A 16909-nucleotide genomic window follows, 5' to 3' on the forward strand; every position below is an offset into this window, starting at 1 on the left:
TTAGCCAATTTGGTGACTAGTCAGACTCGTTAGTTTGCTTTTTGAATCGGGGATTGACCATTCAAGCTGGTGCATGTTGATCACCTTGTTTGGTGGTTGGACGAACTCATTGCTTTGTTCTCTGACTAAGTTATGAAAAATCGTGCATGATAAAGTTGAAATGAGTATATTGTGTATATGTGGGACTTAAGATGAAAAGTATATGAAAGGTTTTTTTTTTAAATGTATGCTTAAATGGACGAGGATATTAAATAATAAAAAGGTAAATAAAAATATGAATAATATCTTCAAATTTCTTCATTACGTAAATATAAATTTTATTTTCAAATATTTTATTTTGCTCTATGTTGTAAATATAAGAAGAGGAAATTAGTTATCTTAAGTAGGCACAACACAAGTGATTCCATCGTTATTAAAAATACCAAATCTTATAACCACAAAGCCATAGTGATTACATTGTAATAACATGCTATAGATAATATTTTTTTGTTTACATTTAATTTTGGATTAAATATTTTTTTCCTTAAATTATTATAAAAGACTGTTTCATTTTTAAAGTAAATTGTAAAGTATTTCATCTACACTTTATATATATTAATTTATTCATTTATATTAAATAAGTTTGAAATTATAGCTTAAAGCATTATTCGAAGTAATAAGTACCAAAATACAACATATTCGTAATTAAAAAAAATACTTTAAATATAAAATTTTCACAAGGATAATATCAGATGACACTTTTTTTTAATATTATTAATAATTTTTATTATTAGAAGCATTTACAAATGTGCATTACTTGCATTTAGATGCCTTAAACAAAGTCTTAATTGTGAATCTTATAAGTAAAATCTTATATATACAAGTCTTATAAATAAAGATAATAATTAAAAAGCTCTAAAATTTTCTTACTACGTCTTCCCACTGCTTCCCACTGTTCACCTTACTGTTTAACTTTTAAACAGAGTTAACTTTTTGTCACCTTTGAAATCAAATAAACATCATGTTATCCATCATGCTAACAACAATATTCCCACAGCTACTTCTTTCTCACAAGTATAAATTCTTGCAGGAATTTTAATTTTAACTTAATGTTGGTTTGTGGGGCTGATGCCAGGAAAAAAAGTATCAAATTAATGCATATAAATAAATAATAGGCAAGCAATGCATTTATTTGTATAAAACTTCACTGTACAAATAAATCCTCAGTAAAACTTTAGTCAAATCATATTAATTTTAACATTTTTAAGTCTTCAGGAATTTAGTACAGAAATTATGAAAACACATGTTGGAGACTTGGTTCCTTTCTTTTTTAAATCGTGTTGTGTTACTAACTTACAATTGAAGGAAACCTGAATAACTAAGGTATGTTATTCTTATTCCCATTCTTGTCCCCAAAAATATTGTTAAAACGATGATTCAATTTTTTTTTCGGCATCCAAAAGAAACTGCTAAAACTCCGCAAATGACGAAATTGTGATGAAAACTGATATATATATATATATATATATATATATATAATATATATATATATATAATATTATATATATATATATATATTATATATATATATATATATATATATATATATATATATATATATATATATAATATATATATATATATATATATATATATATCAGTTTTCATCACAATTTCGTCATTTGCGGAGTTTTAGCAGTTTCTTTTGGATGCCGAAAAAAAAAATTGGAATCATCGTTTTAACAATATTTTTGGGGACAAGAATGGGAATAAGAATAACATACCTTAGTTATTCAGGTTTCCTTCAATTGTAAGTTAGTAACACCAACAGATTTAAAAAAGAAAGGAAACCAAGTCTCCAACATGTGTTTTCATAATTTCTGTACTAAATTCCTGAAGACTTAAAAATGTTAAAATTAAATATGATTTGACTAAAGTTTTACTGAGGATTTATTTGTACAGTGAAGTTTTATACAAAATAAATGCATTGCTTGCCCTATTATTTATTTATATGCATTAATTTGATACTTTTTTTCCTGGGCATCAGCCCCACAAACCAACATTAAAGTTAAAATTAAAATTCCTGCAAGAATTTATACTTGTGAGAAAGAAGTAGCTGTGGGAATATTGTTGTTAGCATGATGGATAACATGATGTTTATTTGATTTCAAAGGTGACAAAAAGTTAACTCTGTTTAAAAGTTAAACAGTAAGGTGAACAGTGGGAAGCAGTGTGGAAGACGATAGTAAGAAAATTTTAGAGCTTTTTAATTATTATCTTTATTTATAAGACTTGTATATATAAGATTTTACTTATAAGATTCACAATTAAGACTTTGTTTAAGGCATCTAAATGCAAGTAAATGCACATTTGTAAATGCTTCTAATAATAAAAATTATTAATAATATTAAAAAAAAGTGTCATCTGATATTATCCTTGTGGAAGAATTTTATATTTAAAGTATTTTTTTTAATTACGAATATGTTGTATTTTGGTACTTATTACTTCGAATAATGCTTTAAGCTATAATTTCAAACTTATTTAATATAAATGAATAAATTAATATATATAAAGTGTAAGATGAAATACTTTACAATTTACTTTAAAAATGAAACAGTCTTTTATAATAATTTAAGGAAAAAAATATTTAATCCAAAATTAAATGTAAACAAAAAAATATTATCTATAGCATGTTATTACAATGTAATCACTATGGCTTTGTGGTTATAAGATTTGGTATTTTTAATAACGATGGAATCACTTGTGTTGTGCCTACTTAAGATAACTAATTTCCTCTTCTTATATTTACAACATAGAGCAAAATAAAATATTTGAAAATAAAATTTATATTTACGTAATGAAGAAATTTGAAGATATTATTCATATTTTTATTTACCTTTTTATTATTTAAATATCCTCGTCCATTTAAGCATACATTTAAAAAAAAAAAACCTTTCATATACTTTTCATCTTAAGTCCCACATATACACAATATACTCATTTCAACTTTATCATGCACGATTTTTCATAACTTAGTCAGAGAACAAAGCAATGAGTTCGTCCAACCACCAAACAAGGTGATCAACATGCACCAGCTTGAATGGTCAATCCCCGATTCAAAAAGCAAACTAACGAGTCTGACTAGTCACCAAATTGGCTAACTAACCATACACCAGCATGGAGAGCAAGTCATGAAGCTCAACAAGACATGCAGTAGCTTAGATAGCCAAGTATCAACTCAAAGAGCAAACTACCAAGCCTAAATGATCACCAAACAGAACATCCACCCTTAGAGCGTTAGTAGAGTAGATTAACCTTTAAATTGATCAACTCAATATTAAAGTATAATTACTCACAATTTAGCTGCAATTAGACAAACTTTAATAAAAAAACCTATCATAAAACTTATAAATAAAAGTTTAAAGTAAGAAGACAAGTTATATACATTAACTATTATATTGATTACTATTTGTCAAATGTTAAAATGATTTTGTCTTTTGATTACTTTTTATATGTACAATCAAACAACATAATAAAACCTAGATAATTAACTTTTACTCCACCGTCACAACAAATTCAGTAACAAATTACATTATAATACATAATAAAACACCATCAAATTTCTTTCTTCAATATCTTTAATTCAATTATGTTTTACTATTGATAATTCAAATCACACACACCAAAATTAATCATTTAGCACACCGTAACAAATTGGTTAATCACATGTTTTCTTACTTAAAATAACGTGGTTAATAAAAAAAAAAGCATTTAAAACTCAAATAAGCATTTGAAACTTATTAGACGGAGATTAAAAATATTTTACGGTAAATTAGAGTCACCTAATCTTAATCTTAGCTGTGCCGTTAAGGTTTGGTAGGTGGCTAAAGATATAATTTTATTGAAAAAAAATAGATTGACAATGGTGTTGTAGTAGGAAAGGGGCTTCTACCTACGCCATCGTTGAGAAAACTCTGTCTTTAATGACCAACTATAAAATTAGGTTCAATTACTTTTATTCATAAACAATCTCCCTGTACTCTTAAAATTCACTGTAAGCTCAGAAGTTTGACGAATTTTAAGACTTGTGACTTGGCGTAATCAAATTTGATCTTACCTATTGAGAATGTTTTTCTCTATTCTTCTATTTTAAAAGTGAATAAGTATAGACTCTAGGTTTGACTTATCACTATAGGTTGTATTAAGTTTTTGCTACATTTACTATCTTCCCATCGTATTTTATGTATTGTTTAAAGTGTTATAATTTATCTTTAAGAATGTTTTGGTGGGTTAAGAAAGAATGATTTACTTTTTATTTCATTTTTAAGTAATATTAAAATCCTCTTTTTGGTTTTCAGAATGAATATTCGGACTTTTAATCAGTTCAAGATAATATAATTAAAATCAACCATGATATTTAAAATATTATCCATTTGGAATTGATACCACTTGCTTAGGTCGCGTAAATAAACAGAAAGAAAACTTATTTAAAATATTTAAATAAGTTTTCTCTTACCATATAAAAAGAAAACTTATTAAGTAAACTGTATTCACAACACTATGAATGAAAGATCATTTTTCTCTAAATTGATATCTCTACTCAAATTTCCATCGAAACATCTAATTCTATACTACTATATTAAAATATATTTTTTTTTAAAAAAACAAGATACTCATTGAACAATATCGTTATATTTAAACTTAAACTATATTAGTACTTAATCTATCATTCTTAAAGTCGGTCACTGAGTATTACTTTTAATATTTTAAATTTTAAAAGTTGTAAATATAATACGTGATTCTTAAGAATTGAATTTATAATTTATTTATTTTTATTAAATTCATAAAATATCATATAATTTATATATTTATGTAATTTACTATCTAAATAATACATGCTATACGAAAAGTCACATTTGTTCAGCAGAGTGTCTCCACTCCGCTGCATCCGAAACTACGAACACTGATTGCACCCGTTCCGTTCTCTCTTTGATCACTCTCTAACTAAGCATTACCTCGGACACGTTGATGTGTGTCGGAAAACCAGGAAGGAAGACACATACTCCCACGAACAATGTCAGTGTCGTTCTCTTCAACTTCGCTTCCGTTCTCCGAATCTTCATTCGCATTCCAAAGACATCCACGTCTTTGCTCTAATCCACTCACAGTACGTTTCTTTTTCTCTTTCGAAATCTAAACTCGATGCTCCAATTGCCCTGTGAGTGGTTAAATTAAATATTGTTGCAGGTTGCATCAAATAACTTCCACTCAGTAACTTCCGGTGGTCGTCTTGCACTGAATGTTGGAGGCACAAGCTTGTGTCGAAGATTTCGTGGCTTCAAACTGTGGGTACTTGAGAGACTCAACTTTCAATTTCAGTCACCAAAGCAACCTAAGAATAGAATTCGCATCGAAAATAATTTGGAAAATTCGGGTTTATCAAATGAAAAGGGACCAGTTTCTGATTCATCCTCGATTCTCCATGCTCCTGATGGTGTGTTGGCTTCTAATTTACCATTATTCACTTCTCTTCTTATTTTGGCGCCCGTGTGATTAACTGTCTTAAAATTTGCAACATGTTTTTTCATGATATTTGTTCCCACAGGTATGGTCACTTCCATGGAGTATCCTTCTTTGCTGCAGACAGGTTTGTCTGCTACTCCCATGGATGTTAGCGGGAAACCCTCACTTTGCATTTCTGTCATAGGAGCCACCGGTGAGCTGGCAAAGAGTAAGATTTTCCCTGCTTTATTTGCCCTCTACTACAGTGGCTTTCTTCCTGAGGTACAACATCTTTTATTGCCTCCTTTGTAATTTTTAAGATTGTTGTTTCAGCTGTCCATAACCATGACGCACCTGATAGTGAGTGGGCTAAACTGTAATCACCAGTACTGTAACACGGTCTTAGATTCTAGGCCTAACTTGCATTTATAAAACTTTATTTACTCTTGCTTATCTCACATTATTTCCGTTCAATCTGATACTTGAATTTTTTTTTTCTTTCCACGACAGAATCCCTTTTTGTTGAAAATGAATACCATTGTTAATAACATTATATATTGGATTTTGGTATGAAATTTTATTCCACTTTTTTTTTCAACAATGAAGAAATTGGAACATATCAAAACTACTAATTTCTAGTGAATCTTACCTTTTTCCCAATTGTAAAACTATTAAATTCAAATTGCCATATCTGCAGAATGTAGGCATTTTTGGGTATTCGAGGAAGGATATAACGGATGAAGACCTGCGATCTATTATAGCTTCAACATTAACATGCCGAGTTGATCATCAGTATGATTTTCCTATTGCTTCCTAAATTATTAGTTTCTGTCTTGTTTTCTGTCCATGGACAAATCTTTAGCACTGAATTTTACACTCGTCAACTTGGGAAACTGCTTGCCGAGTCATGATTTACGAAAACTTAATCCCAACTTATATAGCAGAAAAATCTCCTGGAAGTTTACTTTTCACGTAAACATTTTGTGTCTAGTTGTCTAATTCCATATATGTAATTACATTGGTTAATTTCCCTTGAACCTTAAAAGTTATACGTCTTTCTCGCTTGAGAGTTGAGAATAAAAGAATAGTGTCTAGTTGCATTTATTTCCCATTGTCCTATTATTCTATGGTATTCTAGCTTGTTGACTAATGTGAAATGCAAAAACTCAGAGAGAATTGTGCGGACAAATTAGATGCTTTCCTTCGTAGAACATATCATATTAATGGAGGCTGTGACAATAAATATGGGATGTCCATGCTGAATGCCCGAATGGAGCAAATTGAGGTAACTTTGGATAAATTTCACCGGGATATAAGAGAGTTCTTTTTTGTCTGAAATGAGTTCCTGTAAACTCTTTCACAAATTGTATATCCTTTGGTATCTGATTGTGTTACAGCTTATTGTCTACCTCAGGGAGGATCCAAAACCAACAGGATATTCTACCTTTCTGTGCCACAAGAAGCAGTTTTAGATGTTACGGCTTGTCTTTCTAGCAGTGCTCAGACTCAAAAGGGATGGAATCGCATAATATTTGAGAAGCCATTTGGCTTTGATGCACTTTCTTCCTATAGGATGACACAATATCTTCTTTCAAACTTTGAGGAAAAGCAAATATATAGGTATTTGTTGTTTCCCTCTCTCCTCACCTATCAGCTCATGCACGCAACAGACTAAAGTACTGTTACATAAATTAATGATTCATGTTACTCTGTTTCTAGGATTGATCATCTTCTAGGAAGGAATCTCATTGAAAATCTCACAGTTTTAAGGTTTTCAAATCTAGTTTTTGAGCCACTTTGGAGTCGTACTTACATAGACAATGTACAGGTCAGTGTCCCTCATTTAATCTGATTTAGCATGCCTTGATTTCTGCATTTTCTGTGTAAATTAAAATGCCTTTTATTTAATTTAATGGTTGTAATCAAATTGGTTTTTTAAATCACTGTAGGTCATTTTATCAGAGGACCTGACCAAGCATCTAGGAAGGTGATCTTAGTGACCATGGTGTCATTTGGGTGAATATAATGCGATGCATCATTCTTTATTGAATATGCATGAACAACTTTTTCCTCCACCAGTAGATGTTTATTATATAATTCTACTTGGTCCTCTATTACCTATGCAGATATTTCAGTGGCTATGGGATTATCCGTGATATTGTTCATAGTCACATTCTCCAGACAATTGCATTGCTTGCAATGGAACCACCAGTAAGCCTTGATGGAGAAGATATTCGAAATGAAAAGGTATTCCACAGATTACGGATTATAAGCTCCATAACACACCTTATGTTTACGTTCTGCAAGGCCAAGTCAATTAAGAAATAAATAGTACCCAAAATATCGTGTTAAGAAGATTAATGTCATCATCTATTGGCATCAATACGAAAATTTGATTGCAATTCTTATTTTAAAAAGAGTATGAACAATTCACTCTCAAAATATTCACTCAAACTTGGATTCTTATTATAAGTTGAATTTTATTGCGACTCAAACTATTGTGTGAGGCTCATAAAAATAGGGTATGAGGTTCATACGATTTGCGGTTAAAATCAATCAATAATTTAGGTTGCATTAAGAGGTATGTTAACATACTTCTCTTGTTTGTTTAATTAAGTAAATTAGAAAATATATTTTCTTGACTTTTATAATAACTACCTTAACAATCATATAGACGATTTTTTTAATTAGCTGATACTTTACATTAAACATATTTACACTGACAGAGCATATGTATGAAATTCTAAATGAAATGAGAAGGAATTTGATTTCAATGTTTTCATGCTTGGATAAACTGTAGTTAGATTTCTTTCAAACTCAATTTAAAGGATGGTTGAACTACAAGTTGTAAGTTACTACCCAATCTTTCTGTCAATTTTGATTGTTGATTTCCTTAGATTGGTCATAATTTAAGAAGGCTAGAATAGGTAAGATATGATTCGAAAATGATTACAGCTTCTGGTAGACATGATGATTGATGCATTGTCATACAATTTCCAATTGTAAGGGTGATCATCCAATTACTTCATATAGGGCATGTTCAAAAAAGCATTAAAAATAGAACTGATCATTCAATAAGAGAAGAAGCTTGAATTCAATCCAAACCTAAATTACATCTAATTCATAACTAAGATCCATTTTGATCCTAGGTTGAGAAATTCAACTAAACATGATGAAAGAAAAACTGAAGGAAACTAAGTGAAGTCCATTTGCTAAAATTGAAGGCCTGTCTTTCTTCTAATAGTAAGAACTTTTGTGGGAACTATGGGAAATGGGAGTTTGTTAAGACAGTTAGGACAGTAATTAGTGAGTTAGGGTGTTAATGAGTTAAATAAATATCAGGATGTGAGGACAAAGGATTCATTCTATCTTGTATTAGTTGTAAATTGAAGATTAGAAATTTGAAACATGCAGGCACCTAAGATGACCATTTTTCTCAGGTGTGCACCAGCACTCAGGTGCAAGACACGTCTGACTATCAAGTATTCTGTGAGTACTGGGTATTTTCCCACTGTGCACGGGCAAAGTAGTGAGTCTAAAACAATATTCTAACAAAAATGTACGAATACTTTATTAATATTTGTTAAGGAGTAAGGACAACTTTTTGTCTAGCTATTATTGTTGTTTGTTACAAATGACAACTTGAAAGATGCATTATTTCCTCATTATCGCTTAGGTGTTTTGGTAACAACCTTCTTTTTCAGGTTAAGGTTTTGAGGTCAATTCGAAAATTGGAGCCTAAGGATGTCATTCTTGGGCAATATAGAGCAAGTGGTGGAGCCAAAGTTGATACATGCTTAAATGGTCTGACACCTACTTATTTTGCTGCTGCACTATACATTGACAATGCACGATGGGATGGTGTGCCATTTTTTATTAAAACAGGCTTGGGACTCATCAAACACCAGTAAAATCATCATCTTCTGCGTCAATTTTCTTTAGATATATACTTTTTATGCACGAAAATTACATATTTAGTTCCTTGACATGAATATCCTTCTTCCAGTCATTTCTCGTCATTCCAATTTATAAAAAGAAAAAAAAATCTCCTTATTCCCGAGTTTGGATTTTAGCTTGTTAGAGAATATTGATCTTGCAACAACTATGAAATTTCCAATTCTGAAAAGGAATAATAAAGTGAAAAAGGGAAGTTCAAGATCAGTCTGAGAAAGACTGATGGATAGTACATGATCACTTCTTCCCCAGGCCCATGTCTTAAACTTGTACTCAAAGGAAATATTGAAGATCTAAGAGTTGCTTATGATTATGTTTGAAGTTAACCAATCCTTTAAATGTATAATTTATAAGCTTATGTAGAATAGGTCTGAAAATTATTTCCCGAAACGTATTACTTTGTGACCCATGTTAGAAAATATGCTAATGCAGAATGGAGATACGGATACAATTTCGAAATGTTCCAGGTAATGTGTACCGTGAGTGCATGGGGCATAACATGGACCGTGCTGTGAATGAGCTCATTCTCCGTGATGTTCCTGATGAAGCTATTTTGGTGAGAGTTAACAACAAGGTTCCAGGACTAGGCTTGCAACTGGACTCTTCAGAACTAAATTTGCTTTACAAGGACAAGTAAGCACTTAAATGTTGGACTATTTGTGTGCGTCAAACTTCGACAAAGTGATGCGAGTTGCTAACCTTTCCTTCATGTTACATTGATTATTAATGTTAAAGGTACAACATGGAGGTTCCAGATTCGTATGAGCAACTTCTTCTTGATGTCATTGATGGGGACAACCATTTGTTCATGAGAAGTGATGAACTGGAAGCAGCATGGAACATTCTAACTCCAATTCTGAATGAGATAGACAAAGAAAACATATCGGTGGAGCTTTATGAGATGGGGGGTCGAGGTCCTGTTGGGGCATACTACCTTTGGGCAAAACATGGGGTCCGTTGGGTAGAGGATTAATAACAACTTCCCTCCTTGTTTTGTTTAGATTTAATTAATCTTTTTCATACTTAAAAACTCTGTTTTATGTCTCTCTACACACAAAATTTTAATGTTTTAGTCACTTATGTTGGCTTTTTGACAGTGTAAAACTGTCGCAAAATGAAAACATGATAGACGAAAACACAAGACTTGGGACTGAGTCGAAATTTTTTATATGGACCAAAATGTTTGTTAATATTTTTTAGTCTTATAACAGGTACTTGTATTTTGTTACCTACCCCACAAGGACGATCTAGACCGTGTTAAGGATTTTGAAATAAACTTCAACTGTTGAACATTTTCTTGTTGACAATTCCACATGTTCTTGAAAGAGAAAAATTAAATGAGTCCAAGAAAAACAATGAGATGGAAAGCAAAGCAAGGAGAACAAGTGAGCAACAAACATATATGTTTATATATATTCAGCATTGAACCGCTTTTACTGATTAATTTTTGAAGTAAAACAAAATATTTCATCTTTTGGTGAAGTTCAAAGTTGATTATCCACTATATTTATGATCTTTGTTTGAATTATTGTTTTTTCTAACCATTAAAGCACTTTCTTTTCTGTCAAGATTTTCTGGTTTTATTAGAAAAGTAATGGGGTAATGAGAATTCTTAACAACTTGGTTGGATGGTTATTCATTCTAAAGCCCTAAATGGTCATGCATAAATCAAATCTTGATTTTACTTTTATAACAATATAGTTAATTTTGTTAATAATTCCGTCGAAATCAACCATATTATATTAGCCTTCAATCACGGCAAAAGATTTTAATATAATGAAAATTGTGTTTATGTTTTTCCTTAGGGTGTTGCTCCCTCCACCACCACACCTTTCTCCCTCCACCTCCCCAATTTTTTTTAATTCCAATTATATCCTCAAATTAAAATTTTTTACTTATACTATTTTAATTTATTTCAAACCTAGTTCTCCTACTTTATTCCCTGCACTCAATCTTTCCATCTCTCAATTCCGTTTAACAATTTGTCTTCAGTTTTACTCTACAACTCCATTTGTCTTCTTCGTTTCACTTCTCCTCATCTGTTTCTTTCTTCTTCATTTTCCTTACATTATTAAAATACATTAAAAATATATTCAAAAATAATAAATCAAAACATTTAAATTAAATTATTAAAATATTTCTAAAATAAAGAATAAACTAATAAAACAAACCCTAAAATTAAAAACGTAGGTGACATCCTTCAACGGATGTTGACATCCGTTGAAGATTGTTGACATCCGTTGAAGGATGTTGACATCCGTTGAAGGATGTTGACATCCGTTGAAGGATGTTGACATCCGTTGAAGGATTTTGACATCCGTTGAAGGATGTCACCTCTGTTTAAAGGTTACGTTTTTTATTTTAGGGTTTTATTTGAAGGTTTATTCGAATACGCACCTTGAGGAAGTAACACACGCACTGCACCACTCCACACATTGCACCACGAGAGCGACACTGCACCACGAGAGGGAGACTGCTTGATAATTCTTTCCACCACCATCAACCTTTACAACTTGTAGTATCTCACACCGACAAAAGAAAGAGAGGAAGAAATATAATGTTAAAATAAAAGAAAAATATTTTACTCATATACGAAGGACTGGAATAAGTTATTAGTGGAATAGGTTGTGAATGGGTAAAATTAAAAAATAACCCTAAAAAAAATTTTACTTAGGGGCAAAATAGTAAATGGGAGGTGGAGGGAGAAAGGTGTGGTGGTGGAGGGAGCAACACCCTTTTCCTTATACATATTGATCATTGTTATCTCATTGGGTCATTTAGGAACGTGGCTAGAAAGAAGAAGGTTACTCCCTACACCATCCCACTTTGCTCCCTGCACCACCACATTTTTTTTAAATTCCAAAACTATCCTTTATATTTTAAAATATCCTACACCCTACCCCTTTTCCTCAATGAATGTCAACATTCGTTGAAGAAAAAATTCTTCAACGGATGTCCCACATTCGTTGAGTTTCTTTTTTTTTTTAATTTAGTTTTTTAATTTATTGTATTTTAAATTAATATATAAATATTATTTAATTTTTTTAAAATCATTATTTAATTATTTTTATTTTATTTAATAAAATAATTATTATTAATTTAATTTATGTATTATTATTTAAATAATAATTAAAATATTTTTTATAAATATATTAAAACGGATTTGCCACATCCGATCCGTTGAATTTTTTTTGTTTTTTTAGTTTTTAGTTTTTTTATTTTTTTATTTTAAATTAATATATAAATATTATTTAATTATTTTAAAATTATTACTTAATTATTTATAGATAAATTTTATTTTATTTAATAAAATAATTATTATTAATTTAATTTATGTGTTATTATTTAAATAATAATTAAAATATTTTTTATAGATATATTAAAACGGATGTGCCACATCGATGTCGACATCTATTGAATTTTTTTGTTTTCTTTTGTTTTTTTTTGTTTTTAGTTTTTTTAGTTTTTTTTATTTTAAATTAATATATAAATATTATTTAACTATTTTAAAATTATTACTTAATTATTTATAAATTAATTTTATTTTATGTAATAAAATAATTATTATTAATTTAATTTATGTATTAATATTTAAATAATAATTAAAATATTTTTTATAAATATATTAAAACGGATGTGCCACATCCGGATGTGGCGATATCCGTTGAATTTTTTTGTTCTTTTTAGTTTTTAGTTTTTTTATTTTTTTATTTTAAATTAATATATAAATATTATTTAATTATTTTAAAATTATTACTTAATTATCTATAAATTAATTTTATTTTATTAAATAATAATTAAAAATTTTGTTATAAATCTATTAAACGGATAACGGATGTGCAACATCCGCTCTGAATTAGGTTTTTGTTTAGTTTTTAGTATTTTAATTTTTTATATTTTAAATTAATATATAAATATTATTTAATTTTTTTAAAAATTATTACTTAGTTATTTATAAATTAATTTTATTTTATTTAATAAAATAATTATTATTAATTTAATTTATATATTATTATTTAAATAATAAATAAAATACTTTTAAAAATCTATTAAACGGATGTGGCCTCGTCCGTTGAATTTTTTTTTAAATAAAAGTCATAAACTAAAATATAAAATATGTAAACGGATGTCAATATCCGTAAGGTGAAATAGATGCGTTTATAGAAAGACAAATTAGGTATGAGATAATGGAGGGAGCTATTGATGGTGGTGGAGGGAGCTAACTCTAGAAAAAAATATAAATATAGAATTTAAACATTAAGAGAGTTTCATCTCAAAATGGCAGAGGACAGCACATGGATGATTCTTGCTTCCATTCCATGGAACCATAATGAGTATGGGCTGCATGCATCCACCATGCTTACATGTTTCGTCTTCGTCTTAATGATGAATATATTATATAGTATATAATATATTTTTAACATTTTTTTTATCGACTGAAGTTTATTCAAAGTTATAAATTTCGTTTCACTTTTTTTTTTTAAAGTTTTCAATAAAACAATAGTAAAATATATTAAAAATTAATTACTGACACAAGTCTTAAACTATTGAGTCAAGTCGTCTTAGAATAAGCCTATCGTATATAGTTGTGATTTGTTTCCTTAAAAAAAATGTATGGGCAATAAGTTCAATTTGCTCCCACGCAGAATTGAAATTGGTCCACTCAACAAAAAAAGAAAACAATAAGGAAGATTTGTTCTTTGCTTTTCCCCATATAGAATTCACAAATTAATAAAATCCAAGTTGCAAACATGACTAAATAAAGCATCTGATAGGAACTAGTGTAGTAAGGCCGTTCATTAAAAAATTTATAATTAAAATGTTTTTATCCTCGAAACTGTTATTTTATTTTGTTAAAAAGTAATTTTCCTTAATAAACAACTTTTTTTACTTAGTGCCCTCAATTAACTGCTAACATTTTCCTTAAATAAACAGGACAAAAGGTAAACATTTAAAAAAAAAAGCACTACGTAATAAAACTTCAATCTTTACTTGTCCTTTATATTATAAAAATATCAAATTATAGTTTTTTATGGTCAAACTTTTGTTTCGATTAGAAATAATACCAAAAATACTCAAGACATTACATCTAAAATTGTTCAAATAAATGTCATTTTTAACGTGCGCATGAAATGTTAAATTATGAAAAATAATTTCAAATCTTGTTGTAAGAAGATACTCATAAAGTTAAATAAAGAAAACATTACATGCTGTAACACTGTTTATGTTTCTTAACATATCTTTTCATGTAATTGTTTTTTATTAAACATGATTACAAAGATTAAGTAGTTGGACTTACTCTATTAAGAACCTGATTTCAAACCTCATTATAAACAATAATACATCGTTGGGTCCAGACACGCATCATTAATTCAGATAAGTTTTCCATATGATATGTTTTTTATGGGGTCCATATCCATTTTCATATGTTCACCAACCTAAAGTATATATTCTTCAGGGAATATTTCTCTCTCTAATAAAACAAAATTATTAACTTTTTTTATCACATTTCTTTTTTCAATTTAGATTATTGATTTAATACGTGATTTCTCACTAATCCAACAAATTCATGTGCATAAAAAAATAATCACATTTTTTGTACCACATAAATAAATTTCATAACATATATAACTATTTAATACTTTTTATACTATAAATTGTGAATTTTCCTTTATAAATTAATATATATTGACATATATAATTAAATTGATTATTATTATCTTAAAAGCAGACGTATTTTTTAAAAGAAGCCACGAGAAAACAAAGTATTATCGAGGTGGAAATGTGGAAATATTACATCATGGGATGACGTAGAGAGAGATGCATCTACATGCTTATTCTTTCTATCAAAGTCTCTTTTCCACACATACTTACCATCCTGCCCTCCCTTTTATGACTTCTTCTTCAACTCCATTTATTCTACCCTTTTCATACATTCATCTTTAAAAAATAATAATTTGATATATTTTCAGAATATTTTATTATCACGACAACTTGAAGATGTTACATATTTTATAAATATATTTTCAATGATTATCTTTTAGTATGATATTATTTATTTTAAGATATATAATGAACATATATATATATATATTTCCAATTTAAATTTTATAATTCTTTTATTATTTTAAATAAATATATACATAATACCAATATTCGTATTGTACCTTAATAAATTGATTTGATTGAGTTAAATACGATAATATTTTAAATGAAACAACATATCGGAATGTCTGGGGAATAGCTAACAAAAAAATTCCAGACTGGGCGTACAAAAGTTAACCTCAATTCTTTCTCATAAACTCAGTCAATATACAATGTGTTATATATGTCTTGGTCTCGTACAATCCTGGACCTTGGTTTCTGTATCCATGCATATTTGTATTTTTAATTCGTCCAATATATTTCAATTTTGAAAAACTTTAAAACAAAATGACAATTTTAAAAATTTGACAAATTTATAAATTCTGATTGTAGTGAAATTGAAATCATATATTTTTTTGGCTCCAATTATTAAGAAATCGAGATTAAAAATATGTGTAAAAATTTCAAATTTTTTAAAATTATAATTGCTTTTAATTATTTTATTTGAAATAAGAGATTCAATCTCAGTTTTAGAATAATTAAGACCATATCTATATATGATTTTAGTTATATCAAAACTAAAGTTAAAATGTATGTCAAAATCATCAAAAAAAAAAAATCTATTTATTTAAATAATTTATCTGAGGAAGCATATATGGTTTCAATTGTTAGAGAACCGAGATAATATACTTATATACTCCTATAGCTTCAGTTTTCCAGACTCAATATTGTTATAAAACTAAACAATTTTTTAAAATTGTCACTCTCATTATTTAAATAATTTATATGAGAGAATAAATAATTTATATGAGAAAGGAGATGTAACATCGATTATTAGAGAACAAAGGTCACATATTTTATGGTTTTAGTTTTTTCATACCCAAAGCCATAAAATTGAACAAATTTTCAAAACTATCATTTTTATTATTTAAATATTTTATCTGAGTTTTGGTTTATACTAGCAAATAATCTAGACTCACCGAATCAACCTTATCAACATGGTCTCAAACCATCAAATAATTTAGACTAATTATAAAAATGAGTTAAATGTGTTTTTGATTGTTTAACTTTTAATCAAAATTGAAATTAGTCATTGTTCAAAATTTTGATACAATTTAATTCTACAACTTTAAAAATGTATGAATTTAGTTCTTTTAACTAAATTTTGTTAAAATTATTTAACGTTTCTAATGTATTTTATAATAATATTTGAGTCGTTTTTATCATTTGACCTATTTTTATCTTGATATTAGCTGAAAAACATGTTTGAAACATCAAATAAACCTAGTAAAATTTAATTAAAAGAACTAAACTAAAAACACTACTTAACTTAAGAAACTAAATTGAATCAAAATTTTAAAATATAAACTAACTTTAATTTTCACTAAAA

The 16909-nt window shown here is 28.4% G+C and overlaps 1 protein-coding gene across 1 annotated transcript; it reads left to right on the top strand.

The window, feature by feature from the left end:
* Positions 1-4917: 4917 nt before the first annotated feature.
* Positions 4918-10663, top strand: LOC148198154 (inactive glucose-6-phosphate 1-dehydrogenase 4, chloroplastic-like). Its single transcript, XM_088091522.1, has 12 exons — positions 4918-5146; positions 5227-5473; positions 5585-5763; positions 6179-6273; positions 6652-6766; positions 6896-7101; positions 7201-7309; positions 7431-7468; positions 7608-7728; positions 9186-9388; positions 9868-10068; positions 10171-10663. The coding sequence occupies exons 1-12, from the start codon at positions 5054-5056 to the stop codon at positions 10406-10408; spliced, it is 1845 nt and encodes a 614-aa protein (XP_087947648.1). The 5' UTR covers positions 4918-5053; the 3' UTR covers positions 10409-10663.
* The last annotated feature ends 6246 nt before the right edge of the window (positions 10664-16909 follow it).

Source organism: Vigna umbellata, chromosome 5 (genome assembly GCF_029865625.1).
Source record: "Vigna umbellata cultivar VRB3 chromosome 5, Vumbellata_1.0, whole genome shotgun sequence".
In the NCBI taxonomy this organism is placed as follows: Eukaryota; Viridiplantae; Streptophyta; class Magnoliopsida; order Fabales; family Fabaceae; genus Vigna; species Vigna umbellata.

Excerpts from the sequence above, each read along its gene's own strand:
- LOC148198154 (XM_088091522.1), top strand. The coding sequence starts at position 5,054 with ATGTCAGTGTCGTTCTCTTCAACTTCGCTTCCGTTCTCCGAATCTTCA. Across the intron at positions 5,764-6,178 it reads ACAGTGGCTTTCTTCCTGAG|AATGTAGGCATTTTTGGGTA; the intron begins GTACAACATCTT and ends CCATATCTGCAG. Across the intron at positions 7,469-7,607 it reads CTGACCAAGCATCTAGGAAG|ATATTTCAGTGGCTATGGGA; the intron begins GTGATCTTAGTG and ends TTACCTATGCAG.